The sequence below is a fragment of the Labrus mixtus genome, chromosome 8 (assembly GCF_963584025.1).
Source record: "Labrus mixtus chromosome 8, fLabMix1.1, whole genome shotgun sequence".
In the NCBI taxonomy this organism is placed as follows: domain Eukaryota; kingdom Metazoa; phylum Chordata; class Actinopteri; order Labriformes; family Labridae; genus Labrus; species Labrus mixtus.
The window spans coordinates 5,199,763-5,222,734 of NC_083619.1; the positions used below are offsets into that span (position 1 = coordinate 5,199,763).

The 22,972-nt window shown below is 41.1% G+C and overlaps 1 protein-coding gene across 5 annotated transcripts in view; it reads right to left on the reverse strand.

Moving 5' to 3' along the window:
* Nucleotides 1–8,885: 8,885 nt before the first annotated feature.
* The window catches only part of LOC132978658 (solute carrier family 12 member 7-like), a 34,002-nt gene continuing 19,915 nt past the window's right edge, over nt 8,886–22,972 (reverse strand). For 2 of the 5 annotated variants that reach the window (XM_061043908.1, XM_061043912.1), the window contains 18 exons: nt 22,790–22,957; nt 21,995–22,093; nt 21,785–21,842; nt 21,316–21,490; nt 20,006–20,124; nt 19,773–19,871; nt 19,542–19,661; nt 19,142–19,246; nt 18,132–18,300; nt 17,468–17,663; nt 16,313–16,482; nt 15,128–15,259; nt 14,861–14,968; nt 13,914–14,015; nt 12,204–12,370; nt 11,159–11,173; nt 10,768–10,901; nt 8,886–10,108 (listed from right to left, as the gene is read on the reverse strand). In XM_061043908.1, coding sequence (XP_060899891.1) covers nt 10,017–10,108; nt 10,768–10,901; nt 11,159–11,173; nt 12,204–12,370; nt 13,914–14,015; nt 14,861–14,968; nt 15,128–15,259; nt 16,313–16,482; nt 17,468–17,663; nt 18,132–18,300; nt 19,142–19,246; nt 19,542–19,661; nt 19,773–19,871; nt 20,006–20,124; nt 21,316–21,490; nt 21,785–21,842; nt 21,995–22,093; nt 22,790–22,957 — 2,228 coding nt within the window. In that variant the 3' untranslated portion in view covers nt 8,886–10,016. The remainder of the gene's footprint in view (nt 10,109–10,767; nt 10,902–11,158; nt 11,174–12,203; nt 12,371–13,913; nt 14,016–14,860; nt 14,969–15,127; nt 15,260–16,312; nt 16,483–17,467; nt 17,664–18,131; nt 18,301–19,141; nt 19,247–19,541; nt 19,662–19,772; nt 19,872–20,005; nt 20,125–21,315; nt 21,491–21,784; nt 21,843–21,994; nt 22,094–22,789; nt 22,958–22,972) is intronic. The other 3 variants (XM_061043909.1, XM_061043910.1, XM_061043911.1) reach the window with 3 other exon arrangements.

Sequence of the window (22,972 nt, forward strand, 5' to 3'; positions counted from 1 at the left end):
TCTGCTGGATCAAAAAATCACATATAAAGCCTTTAAGGGAACTTTTATACCACAGAAAATTATAGGCTACATGTGAATATTGTAAATATTTTTCCTCAAGTAGTTTTACAGTAAAAGTAAACTCTAATTCAGTTTTAGAGCTGAATATGGATGAGTTTATGCCGTCAAACACTGGTAGCATAATTATTTTGTGAGAACTGGAACTATGAGTTTTATTCCATCAATGTGGAATTGGACGACTGGTTGGAATGGTTTAATGGGATGTTGTGAATTCTGTACCAATGAAGCAATATTAGAATACAGAGAACAGAAATGTCAGAAGAAGATGCATTTCTTTGAAAATTGATTCATAAATTCTACGGAGCAAAGCTGAACTGAAAAGAAGCTTCGTCGCCTGTCTCTTTCTTTTCTCCTGTTCATACAGGAATCTTATCTGCCAACGGGATCTCAGTTGGAGACCTGTAACTATGCAGTAAGGTCTGTTTAGAAGTTACACACAAACAAACGATGTATTGGGTCATCTTTAGCCAAAATAAACAGGATTATTAATTTTATTGATCATTCATTTTGCATTGATCAATAAGGGCAACATGCTTTGGTCTTGTTTAGTTTAATATTTTGTCTTTTTTTGTCTCATTCTTCCCTGGTGTTGCTTGTTTCCCTTATGTGTTTCTTTATTTGAACGTTTCCTAGTTCCTGTTTTATTTTGTAGTTCTTGTCCCCAGTGTTGTCTTGTCAGTGTATTCAAGTAGCCTCGATTGCCCGGTCATGTCGATTTGCCCTGTACAACATCAGGAAGATCAGACCTTACCTGTCAGAACATGCTACACAGCTCCTGTTACAGGCTCTTATGATATCACGCATCGACTATTGCAACTCTCTACTGGCAGGTCTTCCTACATGTACTATCAAACCCCTGAAGATGATACAAAATGCAGCAGCATGACTGGTCTTCAACTTTCCTAAAAGAGCACGTCACTCCGCTGTTCATCTCCTTAGACTGGCTCCCAGTTACTGCTCGCATCAAATTTAAAACTCTGCTGCTCGCTTACAAAACAGACACAAAAACGGCTCCTCCTTACTTTAACTCTCTCATCCAGGTCTACACTCCCTCCCGCCCACTACGCTCTGCCAATGAAAGGTGTCTGAACCAACCTTCACAACAGGGTCCTAAGTCTCTGACTAGACTCTTCTCCTCTGTCGCCCCCCGGTGGTGGAATGAACTTCCAAACTCCATTTGATCTGCAGAGTCCCTCTGCACCTTTAAGAAAAAGCTAAAGACCCAGCTCTTTATGAATATCTACTAACTTAATGATGATGGTCTCCATATCATTGATGATGATGATGGTAATGACGATGGTTTTTGTTTGATAACGACGACTTATAAGATGGTTTCTATACTGATTAGAGCTCTCAAGAACTGCCCTCAATGTTGTGCTTTGCCTCTGGTCACTTCCTGTCAGCACCTGTGTGTCCAATCAGACTCAAAGCTGATCGTTTGCTCTTACTGACATTGTTCCCTTTTTTCTAGATCCTTGCTTGTGTTGTACTTACTCTCTGATGTACGTCGCTTTGGATAAAAGCGTCTGCTAAGTGAATTGTAGTTGTAGTTGTAGAGTGTGTTTCCCTCCATGTTGATTGACCTGATTGTCTTCACCTGTGTCGTTAGTCTCACCTGTGTCTGATTCACCCAGAGTCTATTTAGTCTCTGTGTTCCGTCCCTTCTTGTTGTCAGTTTGTCATATTTCAAACCTTCTCCATTTCTCATTCTGAACTTTTCTGAGCTTGTGTCTTTTTCTTTCTCCCTGTGTTTTTACTTTTACGTTGCACCATGGTACTTTTTGGAGTTTAGACTCTGATAAGAAAGTAGGATTTGTGTTTGTCTTTTTACCCTCTGTTAAAATAAATGAAGAGTAACATCTCAGCAGGTTTAGAATAAAGTAGACTGTACGAAGGAGAAACTGTTTAAACTTCTGATATTACCCGGCCCAACCAAAATGTAAATCCTGACACTGCTCCTGATGGACACATGTCAGAGTGAGGGCATGAACATGAAAGAGCACCAGAGCTATTTTGGATTTGATATATGCAGGAGGTGAACTGGCACCTCTCCAGCTACCAAATCCATTTCCAGACTTGTTTTGGTGATCCTCTGGTTCCCAACCCAAGTCCCAGCAGACTGAGCTACTGCCACCCCTCAGTACTAAACCTCATCTTAGCCAAAAGGCAGAGAAGCGATTTAATAAACATTACCTTATTTAGGCGTATTCACTGTTCCTTTATTTATATTTCTGATATCACAAATCACTGAACGAACTGAAGGGGATTTGCAGCCTTGTAGTCTTGACCATTCAATCAGATAAGACAAACCTTTAATGAAAAACAAACCTCAGAAATAGCAACAGAAGAGCTTTCAGCTCCCAGACAGACGGACACGATGCAGCAGCTGTTGTCTGGCATAAAAAAAACAAGGTCAATTAATTAAATAAACAAGAAAGACATCTTTTTATTTATAGACTTTCTCTTGAATGTGCTAACAGATGCTGTCTGGTTTTGTACGTTTTCAAAATTTTAAAATCCTTAATCGACAGTTTTGTTTTTTGTGCACATTGATGACACGTTTGGTGGGTGGAGCTCTGCTAGGAGGCAGACAGTTAGCCTGTCGTAGTTTGCAGTGAATTCACATTGGAGAGTTCTGGACCATCTGGGCGCCTTCTTCAATAAATGTTGTGGTTTGGCAGCAGATGACAGGTTGTCTTATAGAGACAAGCTAACCCTTAGAAATAAGGGTAAGGGTTTGCTGACCTGTACTCACCGTCGGCTCAGTGGGTCAACGATCAAAATAAACAGACAAAGCTTCAGTGGACTGAGTGGAGAAACCCGGGGTCTACACTAAAGAAAAACGTATGACACACACATCTCTTGACTCATACAGCTTTGTAGTTTGTGTTAATGTTGAATACTGAGATTAGTCAGAAGGTTTTTGTAGATTAAAAAGGCAGCAGCAGGGGCTTGAAACACACAGCTGTACAAGATGTGGTCACAAACAAGTTAAACAGGTACATATTGATGGTCAACTTCACCCATAAAGCTGGGTTAGAATTGACTCTTTGTTCATTATTTCATCAACTGTTTAATGTTAGTGAGAACAATATACTGTAGTAGTACTGCTTCTCTGTGCAATACTATCACCACCTTTGCACTTGAACACATCGCAAAGACTAAAGCCGACGACCCACCACCACGTAGCTACCACCTCCCATCACACATGCGCAGAGCATGTGTGATGGGAGGTGGTAGCTCGTTGTTTTGATACGAGAAGACCATTTCACACTGCTGTCGTACACCACTCGTATTATAGGTAGCCTACTAATCGAGAATAATGTTTTATAAAAAGTTGAAAATGGCCTTGTCAGCCCTTGGTCTGTTAGTGGAAAAAGAAAAGAAGCGAATAAGGAGAAACTGCACTAATGGATGAAAACATGAATACTACAGCGGCATGCTCAAGAAGCTTTCCTGAACCTGTGTCGAGAGCTGGAGATAAATGAAACCTCCAAACAGCCAATCAGAGAGATTCCTCTCACTGACCGCCGACGCCGATTCAAAATGTCAAATCAGCCAAAAAAAAAGGCAGACGGGGGCCGGACACACCGCAAAAACTAGGGCGACGACCGCTCACCGACAGTCAACTAGGAACGATGGCTGACGATCTTCTTGCTGTGTCAGGGCCTTAAGTCTTCTTACTACTTTAAGCACTTTAACAGCAAATGTAACACCTACACATTGACACCCATTCACACACTGATGGTAGAGGCTGCTATGTTAAGTGTCCATCAGAAGTAACTAATCCTAATCATACACATTCATGCCATACGCTGCTGACGTAGCAGTGGGAGCAACTTGGGGTTAAGTGTCTTGACCAAGGACACATTGGACATGTGGCTTCAGGAGCTGGGCATCAAACCCCCAACCCTCGCGTAAGGAGATGACCGACTCTACCAACTAACCCTAACCCTGCCCTTTTCCTAAAATAAAATTGACTTTACTTTCAGCGTCAGTTCAAGATTCATTCTGTCATACATTTTGGAGTTATGCAGTGTGACATCTGTGTTAAAAAAGCAGATTACAATTCAATTCAGACATCTACCAGAGAGAGCAATTATAGGATCAGTCCATGTGGCCCCAGGCTCAGTCAGCTTAGGAAATAAAAACAAATTAAAACTTACTTTGATTATTTGTCACTTTTCATTTTGCAGCAGAAATGGTCCAGTTGATGTTTTTTTTTCTCCCATGCACTTTAAGTCTTAAGGGGTCGACCGGGTCAGAGGGAGTCTCAGTGAAATTATACATGTTGTGAAGTTAACACCCCAATCAGATGCTGGAATGATAATGGATCTGAGAGAAAGAAAAGGCTTCCTCCCTTTCCTCCCTTTCCTCCCCCTCTCCCACCCCCCCCTCCTCTGTCCCTCCTCATCTTCTCAGCCTTGCATTCCCCTCCTAAGCCCCCCGTGTTTTCTCTCCTCAGCTCTTCTCTCAGATCTGACTCTCAGATACGTGGTTTCTCCCCCCCAAAAAAGAAGATGCTGTTTTACCGCAGTTTAAGATTTTAATACTTAAGATTTTCCGGAAAGGTCAGTGGAAGCTGTGGGAAGATGACGGCAGAGATCTCTGATAGATATTTGTTGGAGAAGGCCTGATTCAGAAGATCAGCCGGAAAATGGACATAACGAAAAAAGCTGCAGAAGTTCAGCAATATGAAAAATCAGTCAATTTATTCATATATATATTTCATAGTTTTATTTTGGGGCTTTTTACACCTTTATTTAGAGATAGGTAGGACAGTAGATAGAGTCAGTATTTGGAGAGAGAGCGAGGGGGGAGCCACAGGTCGGATTTGAACCCAGGCCGCCTGTTCAGAAGACTACAGCCTCCGTATATGTGATGTGTGCACTAACCACTACCCTATCAGCGCACCCAGTTGTTTTTTTACATTTAAAGAGCCTACGGAAATGCAGGCAGCTCTGTAACGCTAACGTCAGCTTTGCTAATCTGCCCACTAACAATGCTAACACGGCAAGAGTTGTTGACACTGAAATGTCTGGATTTACTCTCTGATTCAGGGATGACCGACTTTACCACAGAGCCACAGCTGACCCTGATGAGAATTATTGGTTTATAACTAAACCTTTTAAATAGCGGGCCTCTAACCAAACAGGCAGCGCAGTACATAGTGTTATCAATGTTTGAGTGCAGCTCTAAAAGGTTTAGTGAATCAAACATACATACAAGAAGTCATTTATAATTACAGGTCTTACAGTTTTCTTTATAATGCACAAATACCCCATGATGTAAATGACTGTTTTTTGTCCAATACCTGACCAATGTGACCTTAAAAAGTAAGAAAAATACGACATATCTTGTGGTTCTATATGATGCTGCACTTGTAATCAGCTTATTTGGTCATACACAACAAAAGCAAGCTGGTAAAAATCCTTCTAAACTGGATAGTTAAAACTCCCACATTTGCAGAAAGGCATTCTCAGTGAACCCATCATTTTCCTCTCTGGTTTTTCATAAGTTCTGCAAATCTTTTTTTGCAAGACAACACTCCCAATGGGGACACAATAAAGTTGGGTTGTGACACCACAAAACAGGCCGTACTTCAAACTGAGCACAGACGAAAATGATCAAAGACAGTACACAGTGCAGCAGAGTTGTAGTCCAGACACAGATCAGAGCATCAGACCGAGATGATGTTGTTGTTCTGTGCGTGCTGACCCAGCTAACAACTCTGGGAGACAAACAGGAAGCCATTTATCCAAGGCCAAGTTCCCCTGAAAAGCTTCCTGCTGCTGCTCCAAGATTGCCTTTGTTCTTTTGCAAACCAGGAGACAATGATGATTTAAGGATTAATGTAATGTTTGTGAAACTGAACATGGAGCAGTTATGTAAGAGGTGACAACAGCTCCACTCTCATCTGGGTCAGACAGGAACCAAATCCATCTGACAAGAACATATCACCTGCTGGGAGTTATAGTAGAAGATCAACCATTATTTTGATGCATTAAGCAGACCTATAGCGGGATATGTTACCAATCAGTGAGATGAAATGAGGGCAATCAGAGAAATCACAGTGGTCTTTAAGCTTCATTTCCTTTGACACTTCCTGGGATGTTTCCTGACTTTTCTGTCTCTTTGACTCTCTTCATGTTGCATGTAATGTAATGGGAGTTTCCATTCAAGTCTAAAGAAACTAATTAATGTGAGCAAGCTCCACATGTGGTGTGAGATTCCTATCACCAATAGTCCCTTTTGCTCTAATAGAGATGAAAATAGCGTGCAGTTGTCTCTGATTGTAACAGCACTGTGTGTTTAGTGACTGTGCTGTTACACTCATAGACCTATGGTGGACACCAAACCAAATTCCTACATATTCTTCCTTTAAAGGCTTTATATGTGATTTTTCACACTTAAATATAATATAAATCAAGTATATCCTCTGAAAATAACTCTGTGAGTCATGCCTGTCTACAATGGGTGTAACACCCGAGTCCCACTGTCTGTAATGCTTTCCGAGTTTTCCGAGTCCTATCTTCAGTTTGTTTACATCGCCGGGACGGCGGCTGACTCTTCCCCTCGCGAATAAAAGTTGTTTAATTGAGGGACTAGAGAAAAGAAGAATAACATACTGTACTCACTGCTTAACTGCGTTTCTAGATCACGCTCATTTCAGGTAAATTTACATGCAGTGTGAAGATACGAGCATAATAAAGATCGCTAGCATTAGCATGCTAACACAACAATGCAGCACGAGTTGTTTTGGTTTCATGCTGGTGCTAAAGGGCGACATCTGCTGGATCAAAAAATTTTGCACATTAAGCCTTTAAATAGGAATATGTAACTCTGACACATAGCGTTTAAAATGGGTACTTGTAACATGCCCTGGACATGCATAAAGGGGTGAATAACTTTACTATAGCTAATGGAAGCTCACCACTCATTAGTTAACTAGTCTACTCTTTCCTAGAACTATGTGAGGGCTTGCGCCCTACCAGCCGCTAGTCTACTCTTTCCTAGTACCTGGAGCTATGTAAAATTACTCCGCTAACACCCTGTCGAGAAGAGAAGACTTATATAACCGCCTAGCCCTAGGATTAACTGCCTAACATTCATTTCTAGAATAATTAGATTCAAGTATAATCCTTGATTCAGGACCCTAGATTTGCCCCCGGAGGCTCGCACCCCCGGAGAGGGATTAACTGCAACTCTCCTCACTCGGATACTAGGTGTGTATGAGGTGTGTAGTAAAAGTCAGTAGAAGTGTGCCGTGGTGTGACTGCTCAAGCTCCGGTCTTTGTGGTGTGAATGATTTCAGTCAGAAAATGATTTCAAAAAGTATCCAAAAATGTATTAAAAAAATTCAAATGATATTCCAAATGCAAATACAAAACAGTAAAAGTAAAAGTATAAAAATGTAAAAAGTAAAAGAGAAATACAAATCCAAAAGTCTAAACCCGAGAGTGTAGACACTTGAGGTTCTAAAAGATCTCGGTCTCAGAAACTAAGTCCCAAAATGGGGATTTAAAAGTCAGAGTGACGTGGAGCCCTTTAGAAAAAGTGAAAAAGAACCTCGATCAGCTTTTCCACCACATTTTTATAGACAAACTGTCTCTTTTTTTTCCAAGATTCTGTAAAACCTCAACAATGCAGATTCACAGAAACGTGATACATCCACAGGTGATACTAAGTTCATATGTGGTTTTAATGTCAATGCATAAAGGTGACACAGGTGATACTAAGTTCATATGTGGTTTTAGCTTGAAGACCGTGAACCAGGCAGATTCGCAGAAACGCTATATGCCCACGAGCTCGTATGTGGTTTTGCTCAAAGTACGGCACACTTATCCTGACCTCACAGGTGCATACGCACCGCGGGTGTGTGCAGGATTGACAGGAAATGTAAAAGCCAAAAAAAACAAAAGTCATAATGACTATATGACCTATGAATTAAATTATAAAAAGATTAAATGATCATAAAAGAAAAAGAACATACATGATAAAAACAAATTCAGCAATTGCATAACTCTTTACGATCTCTCAACAGCTCTAATAGAGATTTTTTTTTAAATTGCGTGCAGTCGTCTCTGATTGTAACAGCACTGTGTGTTTAGTGACAGTGCAGTTACACTCAGAGACCTATGGTGGGCACCAAAGTGCACCAAACCAAATTCCTACAGATTGTTGCTTTTAAGAGGAATATGTAACTCTGACACATAGCGTTTAAAATGGGTACTCCAGTCTAAATTCAAGAGAGCTCTCTCCCCTCACCCCCTCCTCTTTAGAGTCAGTGTTTAACCAGTTTTGCATCAGTATTGAAGTCTTTCTGTGCTCCAACCTCTCCATTTTTCAAAAACATCTCCAATATCTATCCTAGTATTACCACGTTTCTGCCCATGGAACTTATTAGAAAAGTGCATAGGCCAACTTCCATCATGGCAACACCTGTTGGTTTACCGTGATAAATGGTGGCATATCTGTCAAACCGAGGGGAGTCCAAATCGGCCGTTTGGGGGTGCCTTAAAACCGCCTCCCTTCTCGGGTCAAATCAAATCCAGAGCATTCAGGAGCAGAATCTAAAGTTAGAAGGAGGACATACTGGCTGCTGCGTTGTTGTGATAGTGACGCCAGCACTTCAACATAGCATGTTTCCTTAATGTCTGATGATAGAGTAAGGTAATTTTATGATTTCATTCAGTCGACATCTGATTGCTCCTTTAAATCAAAAGCATCTGCAACTTCCTTTACATGTTTTCATGTCTTATCCTCATGTTCAGTGTTACTTCAGGGACATTTAAAACAATATGAAACAACTCAACATTTCCAGATTGTGTTTGTTTTTCTTTAATATGTGTGTCTCTTATTTTTCTTAAACATATACACAACACTGTGAACATAACTATGTACGCTGGAAAATATTAAAGGGCGCTTGTGGTCTGGTGGTTGGTGTGCTGGTCCATGTGTGGAGGATGTAGTCCTCCCCAGGCGGGTGGCCAGGCTTTGAATCCGACCTGTGGCTCCTTTCCCCCATATCATTGCACATTCTCTATCTCCCTGATTTCTGACTCTATCCACTGTCCTATCTCTACAATAAAGGCATAAACAATCACAAAAATAAACGTTTAAAAAAATATGAAAATAAAACACTACTAAACATCAAAGTTGCTCAGTTCTCCTCATTATTAAACAGCAGCAGGTTAAGGATGGAGATCACACATGCACCAAACTTATCGCTTAATCACACAAATTCAAATGGGAATAAATCAGAGACAAAACTTACATTTACTATAATGCTAAAATCATTTAGGTTGTATTAAAAATCTTCCAGTATCTCTTCATTGTGATCATACTAACATTATCTCATAAATCAGAAACAATTGATATAAATACGTCAAAGACTATCTGTAGTTCACAATGTTTGACAGCGTGCCCTCATTCTGAACAGAAACTTTGGCTGATATGACTCAAGAATGATCGTCTGCCTAATTCATCCCAGGATTCCAACGTCTGTGCGTCTCATTCATCGATGGCATTGAAATATAAAATGGCACTGTCAGCAATGATAGCGTTTCCTCAGTGGAGCTTCTTTCCGGAGAAGCTGTACAGTATGCAGAATTAAAAAGACATCTCTATTTAAAAACACAGTTTATGTTTTAGTGCTACACAGTTCATAAAGTGTGGTGGAGGGGACCCTGCAGGACGGCTGTAGAGAAGACCTCCGCGCCACCACAACATGCACCAGGCTCTGCTGCAGGTAACTCCTTTGTCCTTCCTATAACTCCTTTGTGAGCATCATCCTCAAAAATGGAAGTTGCTTTTTTTGCTCCTGAGAGTGTAAGAGGGGGTTTGGAGTACTTGCTCTGTCTGTCAACTTTATCCAAGTCCCCAAAAGCCACCCCCCTCAGGACAACAATGTTCCCTTCCAGTGTTCTTGAAAAATACTTTAGGACCCAACGGTGCTAGGAGTAGATGGTGATGACCTCCCGTCCTCCTCCACGGACCAACAGGACGCGGTCCAGGCCTTCCATCAAGACCTCCAGGAACTCCATGTCTGAGAGAAGCGCTCTGGTTAAGGTCACACTGTTTATAAGAGCAACACAGGCGAGTATCTTCAGATATATCTGCATTCATTTGCAGTTTTGAAACTGCTGCAATGACGTTACTTTGAACCTGTACTTTTTTTTTTTTTTACCTTTCAGAAGAATATGTTGTGCTTGATTCTGTAAATACATTTATTTCACAGGCTCAATGGCTGGCATATTATGAGAGGATCAAGACCACCCTTTTATCTTCTAAATATAAAGCCACTGCCAGCAGGAACCGTATCAACCTATACTGTGACCTCTGAAACTCACTAAAAACATTGTGTGCCTCATTTGTGTGATGAGTACAAAAAACAAAATGTTGATGATCCCACATGACTCCCACATGAAGTGTGATGCAGATGTTGTAAAACCATTGAGTAATCGAGTTATCATGATCTCAATATCGATCTGAATAACTGCCTCATGCATACTGTGAAGCTTCCTTAAATACATTATTGTAGTTCAGATTTTCTCTCATTTCTCTCCTCCTGGCAAAAAGCGATGCACTTATTTCTCAAATCTTAGACAATAGTCTTCAAATATTCAAACTCTTCTAGGTTGACTGATTGAATTACTGACCGGTTCATTGACTAAAGGAACAACTCATTAGCTGATAAAAGGATACAGTTCTCATGTCCTTTCTTGTTGCTCGGAGGGCCTGGCATGTTGAGCAGGACCAGCTGTGAATTCTGTGAATTCTTGACCACCACTTCGTTCAGCTTGACGGCCGTGTGCATCCTCCGCACGTTGGACTGGTTACTACATCAAACCACAAAACACGTTATCTTTTCATTCCTTACACAGTCAAGAGGGCATTTTTCAGTATGAGACTTTAAATCAGCGATATAGAGGAAGCAGAGGCGCTGTGATCGAGGATTCTCGTGTTTATTGGGCATCATGCACTCATGCAAGCAGAACTTGTGATCTACACAAGCATGCAACACAGAGGCGAATCACACATGCACAGAGAGCGTTCATGCACAATGCAAACAAAGAGTGAAATGACTTGGACTTACAGGTTCTCCCACTCACTAGAGGAACAGAGCAAAAAAGAACAAATTGATTAACACAGTATCAACAGCAGTTGTCCCTCTCTGACCTCATCAGCTACTTCAGATAGTTTTTACCATCTGACCTTCTTCCGTTTTTTTAAAGGTCACATATTATGAATAATACACTGTACCATGCTAACCAACAATAATATGTGTCCTTAGTCTGTCTACAAATTATGAGGAAAGTCCATCCTCTCTTTCTTTTGCCTGCTCCACTTTTCAGAAAATGTGTGCTCAAACAGGCCGTTTGGAGACTTTGTGACATCACAAAGGGCAGTAACCCCTCCCCCAGGTGGGTGTCACTCCCACAGCTAGATGTTTGTTCTGCCCTCCGAGTCTGCCTTCTCACCGTAAACAATAGGACATGGAGCGAGAAAGCCAGAGACACCCGAGCACTTCCAGAGAGGGGGCGTGGTCAGACACAGCTCATTTACATATTTAAAGGTACAGGCACAGAAACAGTCTGTTCTGAGCAGGGCTGAAATAGAGGGGTTTATAGGTATGATCAAATACAGGATCAGAGTGGATTTAGAACAAGAAACCTAACAGACATGTTTGGGAGACCTCTGAGTCGTATTTAAACTCAAAAGCTGAGCATAATATGTGACCTTTAAACTTCTAATCTGGATACTGCAGAAGTAAGATATCTGAAATAAGCCCTTCTTTCCCATAATTTAATACTAATATACAAATAGTGTCCCAAATACACAAGCCTGCAAACATGGCAGCAGTCTTTGATCAGTAAATAGTATGATATGACCAATCAAAGTGAAACTGCAGCTTTAAATCTTATGTTTTCACTAACTGTGGATGAATAAGTACAATTTCAGCATATACAATACATATATCTATGATGATATAATTAACACATAATAATAAATACATTGAATGATAATACAGTTCATCTCCCTCATATTGCTTTGCTTTGTGTTTAAAAAATAAAAGTCTTAATGTTAACATATGAGGGGTTCAGGTAAAATAAGGCACTGTCTCTTTAAGATGTACTTACGGTTTCATATTGAACATGTCTTTAACCCCCATGCCTTCTCTGTGTTTGTTCTTCTCGTGAATCAGTTTTTCTTTGGTCCATGTCATGTGCACTTTGTCAGGTGGGGCACCTGCAGCCTTTTCGTTTGTAGAATGAGATGCCGTGTTTCTGTCGTGGATCAGCTGGGCCTGAACGAGGACGGGGCAGGAGATGAAAAGAATCAAAACTCTGAATTTGAACTCAAGTGGAAATATTAACCACAGAGCAACATCCCAAACATGAACATCTTGCATACATTTCAATCATAAAATATGATGAGATGATCTGATGAGAAGACACTGAGATGAAGTCGTAGTCAGATGAATATGATGATGGTACATGCATGGAAAGAAAAACGAGACCCACAAGTCGTCTTTGACAGTAGACACATGAACCTCCCACATGTCCTTTTTGAAAGGAGACACATGAACCTCCCGGGCTCCTTATTAATTATTATTTCTGATAAAATGCTGAATATATGGCTAAAAACCAAAATCCCCCGGGACTTGTGGGTTAATATCGTTTATTATCTTAAAAGGTGTTTCCTTGGCTTTGGATGAAATCGGGGAGTGAGGTATCAAGTTCTTCTAACATTTTCATTTACTTCTTTAATGAAACACTAAACACAGCACTCGTCTCTTTTCCATTGTCAATCAGTGAATCCGTTTGCAATGCCAGACAGCCTGATTTGCATCATCTTCAGGCAGCGGTGGAAACTCTGACAACTATGTGCCACAGGAACCTTTTAGTTCCTTGAAGAGAAATCCCTGACACTTAAGTTCACCTTTGGTTGAAAAGGGTCTTTACTCTTATATCTCTTTTCCCTTGAAGAGGTCCCATACAGCTGAGTCTTAAGATGTGCTAACTTCACTTTCACTCTAACCTTTATTTTGTATAATAAACTACTTCAAAAAGTGTTGTAGAAATAAACCAAGTCTAAAGTTTGATGATGATCCAGACAGCGGTATATTTAGCTGAACAGTTATTTTGTATGATGCTGCTTTCTAGGATGAAACGTAATATCGACCAAATCATCGCTTACATAGTGATTAGTGGACAAAAGCATTCCTCCATGTCAGAAACTGTACTACTTGTCAAACATGTTCACTTCACTGCATGCTGACCAAAAAAATCATGCATGTTTGAACCTCCCATCAACCCCTGGAAACAACAGGATGGAGATCTGGAGAGCAGTTGCCTGTCCAAACTACTTTGACTGGGGCAGCCCATGAAGTGCACTGACTTCTGCAGGTGTGGCATGTAGTTTTGTATAAAAAATATCTACTTGGATTGGCTGATCAGATTTCAAGAGGTTTTATGCCCGCCTCGCCTGAGGCACCGCCCTGGAACAACCCTGCAAACCAGACCCTGTGATCTATTAACGATGATCCAAAACAATTTATTTCATGTTAAGTTTCCATCCAATAATTGCGTCGTCCCCGCAGAAAAGAGCAGACAGATTTGCATGAGGGACTGTGAAAATCTCTGAAATTGTCTCCCTCTAGTGGCAGCTTTTGGTCCCTGCGTCTTCAGCGTGGAGCGCTCAGTGAATGGAGGGTTCTGTTTACAGCACCGCCCGAGCTGAGCAGTTCTTATGAATGGATGAAGATGCATGAATGATGGCATGAGAGATGGAGGGACAGAATGACATCATAGTTGGCTGCTACAGACTGTTTGGGTTGCCATGGCTACCTCTTCCTCTGGTATGCATGGGGTGTTGAGGGAAGGGGCGCCGAGTCTGGACGACTTCTTCCTCTTAATGGAGCTGCGTGATACGTCTGTGATGCTCTGAATCTGAGCCAACCGTCCAATCACAAAGCAAGGCCAAGGAGGAAGGAGAGTTGAAAAGTCAACAACAACAGAAGTAGAGACCACAAGGAGTGATTCTTCACCCTTTTCTTGTGTTTTATGAGCTGTTTCTTCATCCACACCATGTTTTATTCATTTATACAAGGTATTCAGGCTGATTTTGGGCCGATTCCCCCCTTCTGATCAAAGTCAGCAAAGGCCTGACTATCTTGCCAGATTCTCCTGTGGTGTGAGGTGGGTTAAGAGTGTTTTTAACCTCCCCGATCTGCTCGGAAGACGGTTGGGGTCGCCAGATTAAATATTTACGATCATAAATCCTGCTGTGCGATGAGAACACTGAGGACGGCTGAGCACGGACTCTGTGTGTTGTAATGTGAAAAGGAACAATAGCAAATAAGGAAGCAAGCTCACTGAAGCAGGAAGCACTACTAACAATGGCGACGACAGCAAAAAAGTTAGGTCAAAAATACAGGACCAACTTGTTGATTTGTGTCAACAACAAGAGTGTTTATAAAACATGTCCTGTAAAAAAAAACACAATCCAACTCACGAAGACAGGAGTCGGTCCAAAATGCTAACCCTGGATGTACTACTAGCTAACAGCTAGCCACATTTAGCTTTAACATCATGTTTGTTTACTCTTGTATACTCTCTATACCCATACAAATTGATTGATTTACTTCCAAGTGTCCTTCTATTATTGTTGATTTAAACATGTCTGATCTGATCCATCTGTCTGATGGAAAGAAATAGACCATTTTTGTTAAAAATGTTATAATGTTATATACTGTATAATATTATATAATATTATAATGTTCATGGCACAGTACCTCTCTCTCCCTCTCCGTGCGGGACAGCTGCATCTGTTTGAGCATCTGCGACCTCTGCTCCATCATTAACGTCTTCTCATACGTGAAGGCTGAGATGTCGCTGTCGTGCTGGAGGGACAAACAAACATCATTCAGTTTAGTAACTGTAGCTAATGGTGCTGCTTATGGCCTCTTTGGCATCTTAACCTAAACTATTATCAGGATCACGACTCATCATGGAATCGCAGTAGAGAAAAGAGTAGATGACAGAAGTGCAAAAAGTCTCACCATCTCCACGACCTCCACCTGTGCGTCCAGGCGTAGATGGTAGAGAAACATCTGGAGGTCTTTCTTCATCTGGATGGAGTTGTCGTCCATCTGGGCCACCGTGAAGATTCTCATTTTACACTTCCTCCACACCTGCAGAGGAACATGACTGAGAATCAGCTACATGCTTTATAAACACTGCTTGGCTATCAATTAAATCAATTAAAATATCTTTCTGCACTTAATAAATAATACCAGATAAAGATGGGACATATCTGAGAAGAGAATGAGAATATCCATTGCATTACACAAATAGAAGCTGCTATTGAATCAAAGCAAAGAGCTCTTGAAGTGCAAGCCGTGCTAAAGTTTTTAGAGTTTATGGAGAAAAAAAAGCTGTGGAATAAATTACACAATGTATGAAAAAAAACATCCTCAAGGCAAAGTAAAGTACAAAAGCTTGAGGGGAACTTTTAAGTATATCTTGTACTTTGAAAACAAACACACAAAAACACCTGGGTCCCTGGTCTGTCTATAAACCCCCCAGTTATGAGAAAAAGTCCATCCTCTTCATCTTTTGCCTGCTCCACTTTTCGTAAAATGTGTGCTCAGACACAACTTATTTACATTTAAAGCTACAGACGCTGAAACAGAGGGGTTTTTAGACATGATCAAATATAGGATCAGAGTGGATTTAGAACAAGAAACTTCACACACATGTTTTGGGGAGCTCTGAGACTTATTTACACTGGTTTAAAAAGAGAATAGTATGTGACCTTTAACAACATCATCATCCTTATCGACAGACTCAGGAGTCAAACCAGATAAAAACGAACAAGGTAAAAAGACAACATACAGACAAAACACCACAAATATTATTAAAGACAGCTGTACCAGGGAAGACTGGTATCACACAGGACCATGACCGGGATTTGTCAGCAGCCTAATAATGGTACAATAATGATAATATTATGTGACCTTGAAGCAAATAATCGGGTTTATATATTTTTCCATTAAGTATTCCAAATATATCACATTTTTCTCAATAACATTAGAAATGTTAATACTGACATTGACTCGTATTTATGTCCTGTAAAGGTCTTATTCCTCTTTAAAGGGTTTCTTTTATTTTATAGTGTATTTGATGTTGACACTAAATCAGTCCCAATATGTTTTCTTTTAATATTTTTCATAATTGCCACACACCTTGTGCTGACTGAGCAGAAATGGCAGCAGCATGAGCAGTCCACCATCGTGTACGATCCACCACACGTCGATGGTTCCCTCCTTCAGACGCTCCTGGTTACTGGGGAAATGGTCGATGTTCTTAGCGACCAGCAGAGCCTGATGAGCCGCAGTCGTCTCTCTCACCGTCTCTGCAGCAGGACAGGAACAAAAAAGGGAATAGAGAAGATTTTTTTAAATAACCAAACAATTAATGGTAAGAATTTCAAGTTTCTCCCTCTACTGTCTGATAGATTAATGGTTCTCAACTGCTGGGTTGGGACCAAAAAGCGGGTTGCAGAGTCCAAATTGTTCATCATGTTTCATGTAATAAATCTGATTGGCTGAAAAATATCAGAAAGTTGGGTCACAACTTTCATGAAGGAGTTGGTGTGGTGGGGCTAGACCCAGTTAAGAACCAATTTCACAGATAGTCCTGTGTGTTTTTCCGTTGATGATTTCCATTTATCTGTTGCAAAAACAAAAAAACGTCTTTGTGTTCTTAAATTAATTAAATGACCAGCAGCAAAAAGTTAGGGTTTCATTAACACCAGGGACCAAACAATGACAGGAGATGATAAATAAATAAAAATGATACACCTTTTAAGGAGTTTTTCATTCCCTGGAAATACATTTCATAACTCCCCCTGCTCTGTGATGCACTCACTAATTTTGTTTCTCTATGATATCGAGACTCTGTTCACAGAGTTACATATTCCTACGGCCCACTGGGCAGTTGACGTGGATACTTCTTTAAGACACACCACTAGGTGGCCCATGAGCGAGTGTAAAGGCCCAGGTGTCCATGATGTCACTGATTCATTGAGAGCGGGAGACATGTGAGCAGGTGAGAATCAACAGCGTTGATATCCACTTTGTGTCCAATGAGAAGCTTTTAAATTGTCTGCTAACTAGCTAGCATACTGTTCAGGTTTGTCTCTGTGTTTTTGTTTGAATTTCTCAAATAAGTCCCAAGAAACCGGCTGTTGTCGACACTGATCAATGTCCCCTACATTCCCGACCTAGCTTTCTGCTTTAAAAGGAGTGACAATAAGTTGGAATCAAAGCAATCTGCTGTTCATTACATGGGGACTCTAACCCCGGGAACACACTTTGTGACGCCCTTGTGTAATTTACCTATGAAGTTCCTTCTTGCAGAGCAGTCCCCGGCTTGTTTCCAACCTGCTGGCCAGGCCATCAGGACGGTGTTGTGCTTCATTCCTCCCAGGCCGGCTGACTGGATGAGCAGGGAGAAACCATCTCGCAGGTCGGACGACACCACTATATGGGAGAAACCCTTCGTTCGCTCTGCTACCATGGCAGCTTTCAAGCTCTGCAGGGACCCAGAGGAGCAAACATAAACTGTAACACATGATGACTTCTGCACAACACTTTTCAGTTCTTCCATGAATTGCTTTTGTAATAAGATGGGATCGTCTTTGATTTTGATAAATGACTATATGAGAGATCAGGGTGCATGCAAAGTACAGGGTCTAACTGATGCTGGTTTACATAAACTGACTTTCTTTCGGACAACTTTAGTTTGTAATATTATATCTGAAAAAGGATGATAACTTGATTTGTGGGCTGTTCAAAAAAAAAAGCGGCAACCTCAGGTGTGAAAAATGAAGCCTATGCAGAAGTGCAAAACCCTGCAGTTCATAATTTTTTTTAAACTCATCTGTTTTAATTTATGAAGGATATGTGTAATTCACAATTTGCTGTATGCATAACGTCCATGAGGGCAGACTTCAACCAAGGATGAAACAGGAAGAGCCGCATACTGGACAATTAGACACACCTGCTCTCCAGTCTTTGCATCTTTCTCTCGGGTCATGTAGGTCCCCTCTAACACTGAACAGATTATCGTCAGTCCATTTCCTGCTTTGAGCTGCGTGGTGAAGGAGAGGAGACGAGGGTGTTTGACCGCTAGGTCTGAGTTCAGCTTACAAAACACCAGAAGCTGAGGCCTGAAGGAAGACAAGTCGTTGTTTTTTTAGAATTATACAAAATCATTAAAAGTACAAAATAAGGAAGCATATGATTGGAGAGTACTTCTGCTGAACACTGTGAAGAAATAGTTTTTGACTGCAACAGGCAGACAAAAGTCTGCAAATCGTGCATTACCACATGAGTGAAAACAATGGATAATGTCTTCCATAGGGAGCTATGTGCATTCAGAAGAGATGCCTCGAGTGATGTCACTTCAAATCAGTTCAACTTAAAACCAATCTTTAGGTGTGGTGTAAGGAAAAAAATCAGCTTCAAAGTAGCAACTCAAAGCTTAACTAGCCATTACAATCGGAACATGCCTGAAACTCTGACTGAATAGACGGCAAGTTGAGTTGCATTCTGGGAAGTGTAGCCACCATGAAACTGACGGAGACTAAAAGAAAAAAGTTCAAATCTTTGCTTCCACTGGATCCATTTTTGATCCTATTTTTCTTAAACTCTTCTGAACAAGTCTGACAATCTTAGAGTTCAAGCCTAAAGTGCTAAAGCATTTAAAAAGTGTATTGGAACTATTTTAGCAGTTTTTTTTAATTTCATTTGGCTAATTTTGGAAACCATTGTTTTCATTTGATTTGAGACATATACTATTGTAAATACCTTCAGACATCAATTCAGATATAAAATGAAGGTAATCACAACACAAAATAAATATCCACACACACACACACACACACACACACACACACACACACACACACACACACACACACACACACACACACACACACACACACACACACACACACACACACACACACACACACACACACACACACACACACACACACACACACACACCTCCAGTTCTTGGTGTGTAGCGGTACTTCCTCGAGCCTGATGAGAGCATAGCGTGCAGCATTTAAGGACAATCCTCTGATCCCATCTCCCCATTCCTTCACGGCCCTGCAGCCAAAACAGCAACAAGTTTCACGTCTTTGACAATGTTTGAGAACAAATCAGACATTTTAATGTTTCATTTACATGTAGTGGCGTGCATCATGATATGCTCTGTTTGAAGTGTTTGATATCATATCTGCAAGCACACCGTTAATGGGCTCCAAATCAAAAATATGTTCTCTGTGTGGCATGAGATTTCCTCCTTTGTCATCCAAGAACCCGTGTTATAATGGCTTTTATACTAAAATAAACTGAGGTTTAAGAGCTGTTTAAGGTGGATCTCTTAACCCTCCAGACTCACCCTCTGTACTCAATGTACTTGTAGATACATCCGGCTATCACCATGGGAACCAGGGCGTAGTACCAGGAGGAGATGAACATAAGAGAGAGACACAGACTCATCCCCAAGAAGGATAAAGTCCTACAGGACACAAATACAGCACATGATATATCATCACAAGTTTAAGAGCTGCAACTTTACATTTAACACAAGGTTCAGGTGAGTTTGTTTAGTTTGAAGCTGGTTTCTTACCAGTGATAGAATTTGAAACGAGGTCTCCAGTTGGGGGTTCGGAGCAGAGTCTGAACAGCACAGGCCAGGTTCACAAACAGGTAGCACATGAGGAAGAACCTGAGCAAAGATAATAGAAGAGAGGGAGGAAAGTGATTCACTGCCCATCCCTCTGGCAACACATGCAACACCAGACTGAAAAAAGGTTATGATATTAGAAAGTTAGGTTTTCTACAGTGCTAGAGAAGACATACATGGAGAGGATGGGGGCCACAGCATCCAGAGAAGCGATGAGGATTCCTATCTCACAGATACCTACAGTCAGCAGCAGAGCCCAGGTCGGCTCACCGTTAGCCTTCCCATGACCGAAGACCTGAGAGACACAGAAATAATCAGAAGTGGAACACGTTTAAAAACAAGAATGCAAACACTGAATGTGTTCAATCATGAGCTTAACAGTACTGTGGCTGCCAGATTCTGCTCCATATTATACTTATTTCATCGAACACATTCAGCCTTGAGTTGAGTAAAACTTGCCTAAGAACAAACTGTGTTGATGTGTCTCTTGAATTAGGCCAAATTAGAAACACTGAGGGCCTGATTCACAGAAAGATTGTGCAGCTTTTGAAACCATTAAACCTGTGCCAGTGAATCACAAAGGCAACATCTTAATTCACTAAACACACGTAAAGAGTTAAATGCTGCAGAACAAACCGGTACTGTTTGCATGTATTTAAATGAGCCGTTATGAAGTTATTTGAGAAAAAACTCCCCCTCTTTCTAGAGAAATAAGCCTCATGCAAAAGAAACATCTAATTCACAAACACAAGCTCTAGTACCCAAGCACAGTTAGACTGAAGCAAATACTGCTTGTGGAGAGTTGGTGGTAACTGCACCACAATTTTTATAAGAGATGTCACGAGCAATCCTTTCTTACCACACTGTATCTGTTTAAAGGTCACATATTCTCCTCCTCTTCAACCAGTTTAAATAAGTCTCAGAGCTCTCCAATACATGTGTGTGAAGTTTCTTGTTCTAAATCCACTCTGATCCTGTATTTGATCATGTCTATAAACCCCTCTATTTCAGCCCTGCTCAGAACAGGCTGTTTCTGTGTCTGTACCTTTAAATATGTAAATGAGCTGTGTTTGACCACGCCCTCTCTCTGGAAGGGCTTGGGTGTCTCGTGCTTTCTCGCTCCATGCCCAAATGTTAACGGTGATAAGGCCGACCCAAGGGACAGAACAAACACCTAGCTGTGGGAGTGTCACCCACCTGGGGGAGGGGTTACTGCCCTTTGTGATGTCATGAAGGGAAAATCTCCAAACGGCCTGTTTGAGCACACGTTTTTTGAAAAGTGGAGCAGGAAAAAGACGGAGAGGTCATTATTGGGCGGTTTGAAGACAAAGTTAAAATAAGACATGCCTTTCACTGTGCTTTAACTCCTAACATCTAATTTTGAAATCGATTGACAGCTCTCTTTTGTGTTTGGTGTTGAGTTTTTTTAAGCATTATAGATTTAAATAGAACACAGGTTTCAATCCGAGGTCTTTCTGATGCTGACCTGTAAGAACGGGATGATGCCGTCTCGAGCGATTGCCTGCAACAGCCGGGCGGCGCCGGTGAGGCTCTGAAGCCCCGCCCCACAGCAGGAGAAAAACGAGCCAATCACAATCACCCAGGGTGACGGCCAGGCGAGAACACCAATGACGGGGGTCTTCTTCACAGAGAAACCAAACCTTAGACAAGCACAAACATCAACACAATTTAGCCGGAGCGATAGGAGTATGCAGTAATGTGATGCCTGAGATATAAAGAGCGAACAGCTTTGCTGTAGATTAATAAGTCAGGAAAGAATACTTTTATGCCCTCTACAAACTATTTTTTCAAACAACTTGAAGATCATACAATTCTACATTTAGATTACACACTGTTAAAAAACACATTTTTAAGCTTCTGACCTCTTACAGTGAGCTCTCTGCCACATTTTGAATTCAGTGGGTAGAGAGTAAATTAAAAAACTACACACTCACTTGTCTCTCAGCACAACTCCTTCAATACAGGCTCCAAACAAAACCACACAAGACATGTCTGACGGGAAGTTAAGATGAAACATTCACTTCGTATTTGCTTTGCATTTTCAAACCAGTGAGTAGAAGCGGTTAAGTCCATTTTTTAGCTTCTCTACAAGTTCAGGAACGTTTTTTTATTGTACTGTGTATTAGCTAAATTTGAAAGGATACAGATGATCGAGGTGGTGACAATGGCCATGATGGTTCCTATGGGAATGGACCTCTGAGCATCTCTAAGGTCACCAGACCTATTAGAACCGGCCATTATACCTGCAATAATAAAAAACATAAAAACAAGGTCAAAGTCAGAGTCAGGGGTGGAGGAAGGGTAAAGTAAGAATACAACAATCTGAAAGGTGGAGCTGATCAAGCAGAAAAGCTCCTCACAGAGAGTTTGTAGATTTATTTAAATCAATGATTAATGAACAAAAACATGTCATGTTTGCTTTTGAGCTTGAACTGCGAGAAAAAAACATCTGTGTATCACTTGTGGTCAAACTAAAAACAAAGTGAGCTTGCATAAACAGTGAGTCAATGTGAATCTCGCTTAAAAGGCCTCAGTGGGGGTTCGATCCCCAGCTCCTGCAGCTACATGCCCGATATATCCTTGGGCAAGACACTTATTTGCTCCTGCTACTTTGTCAACGGTGTATAAATGTGTATGAAGGAATGTATTAAAGGATTAGTATATACTGATGGAAACGTAACATAGCATCATCTGCCATTAACTCCTGTTTAGCCTCACCACCACCCCAGCATCCGCCTGAATGCTCCGATTGAAGGGTTTAAGATGTCATCTCATCACTCCTCAAGTTTCTGCATGTAAAGAAAATCTGTGCGGAGTGATGAGGTTTTAACCGATAGACGCCAAACACAAATTACGTTCTGCTACATGACACACAAACATGGGTTGTCTGACTGAACTGTGTGTAAAATGTGAATCTTTGTGAGGTGTAGATCTTCTACCTGTGACAGAGGGGAAATATATTCCCACCAGCAGGGTGAAGTAGGTGGCGATGTCATTGAAGACGTAGGGTTTGGATGGGTCTGTGGGCGTGTCCGGGTCCTGTTCTGAAACCAGGCTCTTCTTCTCTATTGGCTCACCAGCCGGAGCATACTCGCCCCACAGGTTATCTAACGGAAAGATCA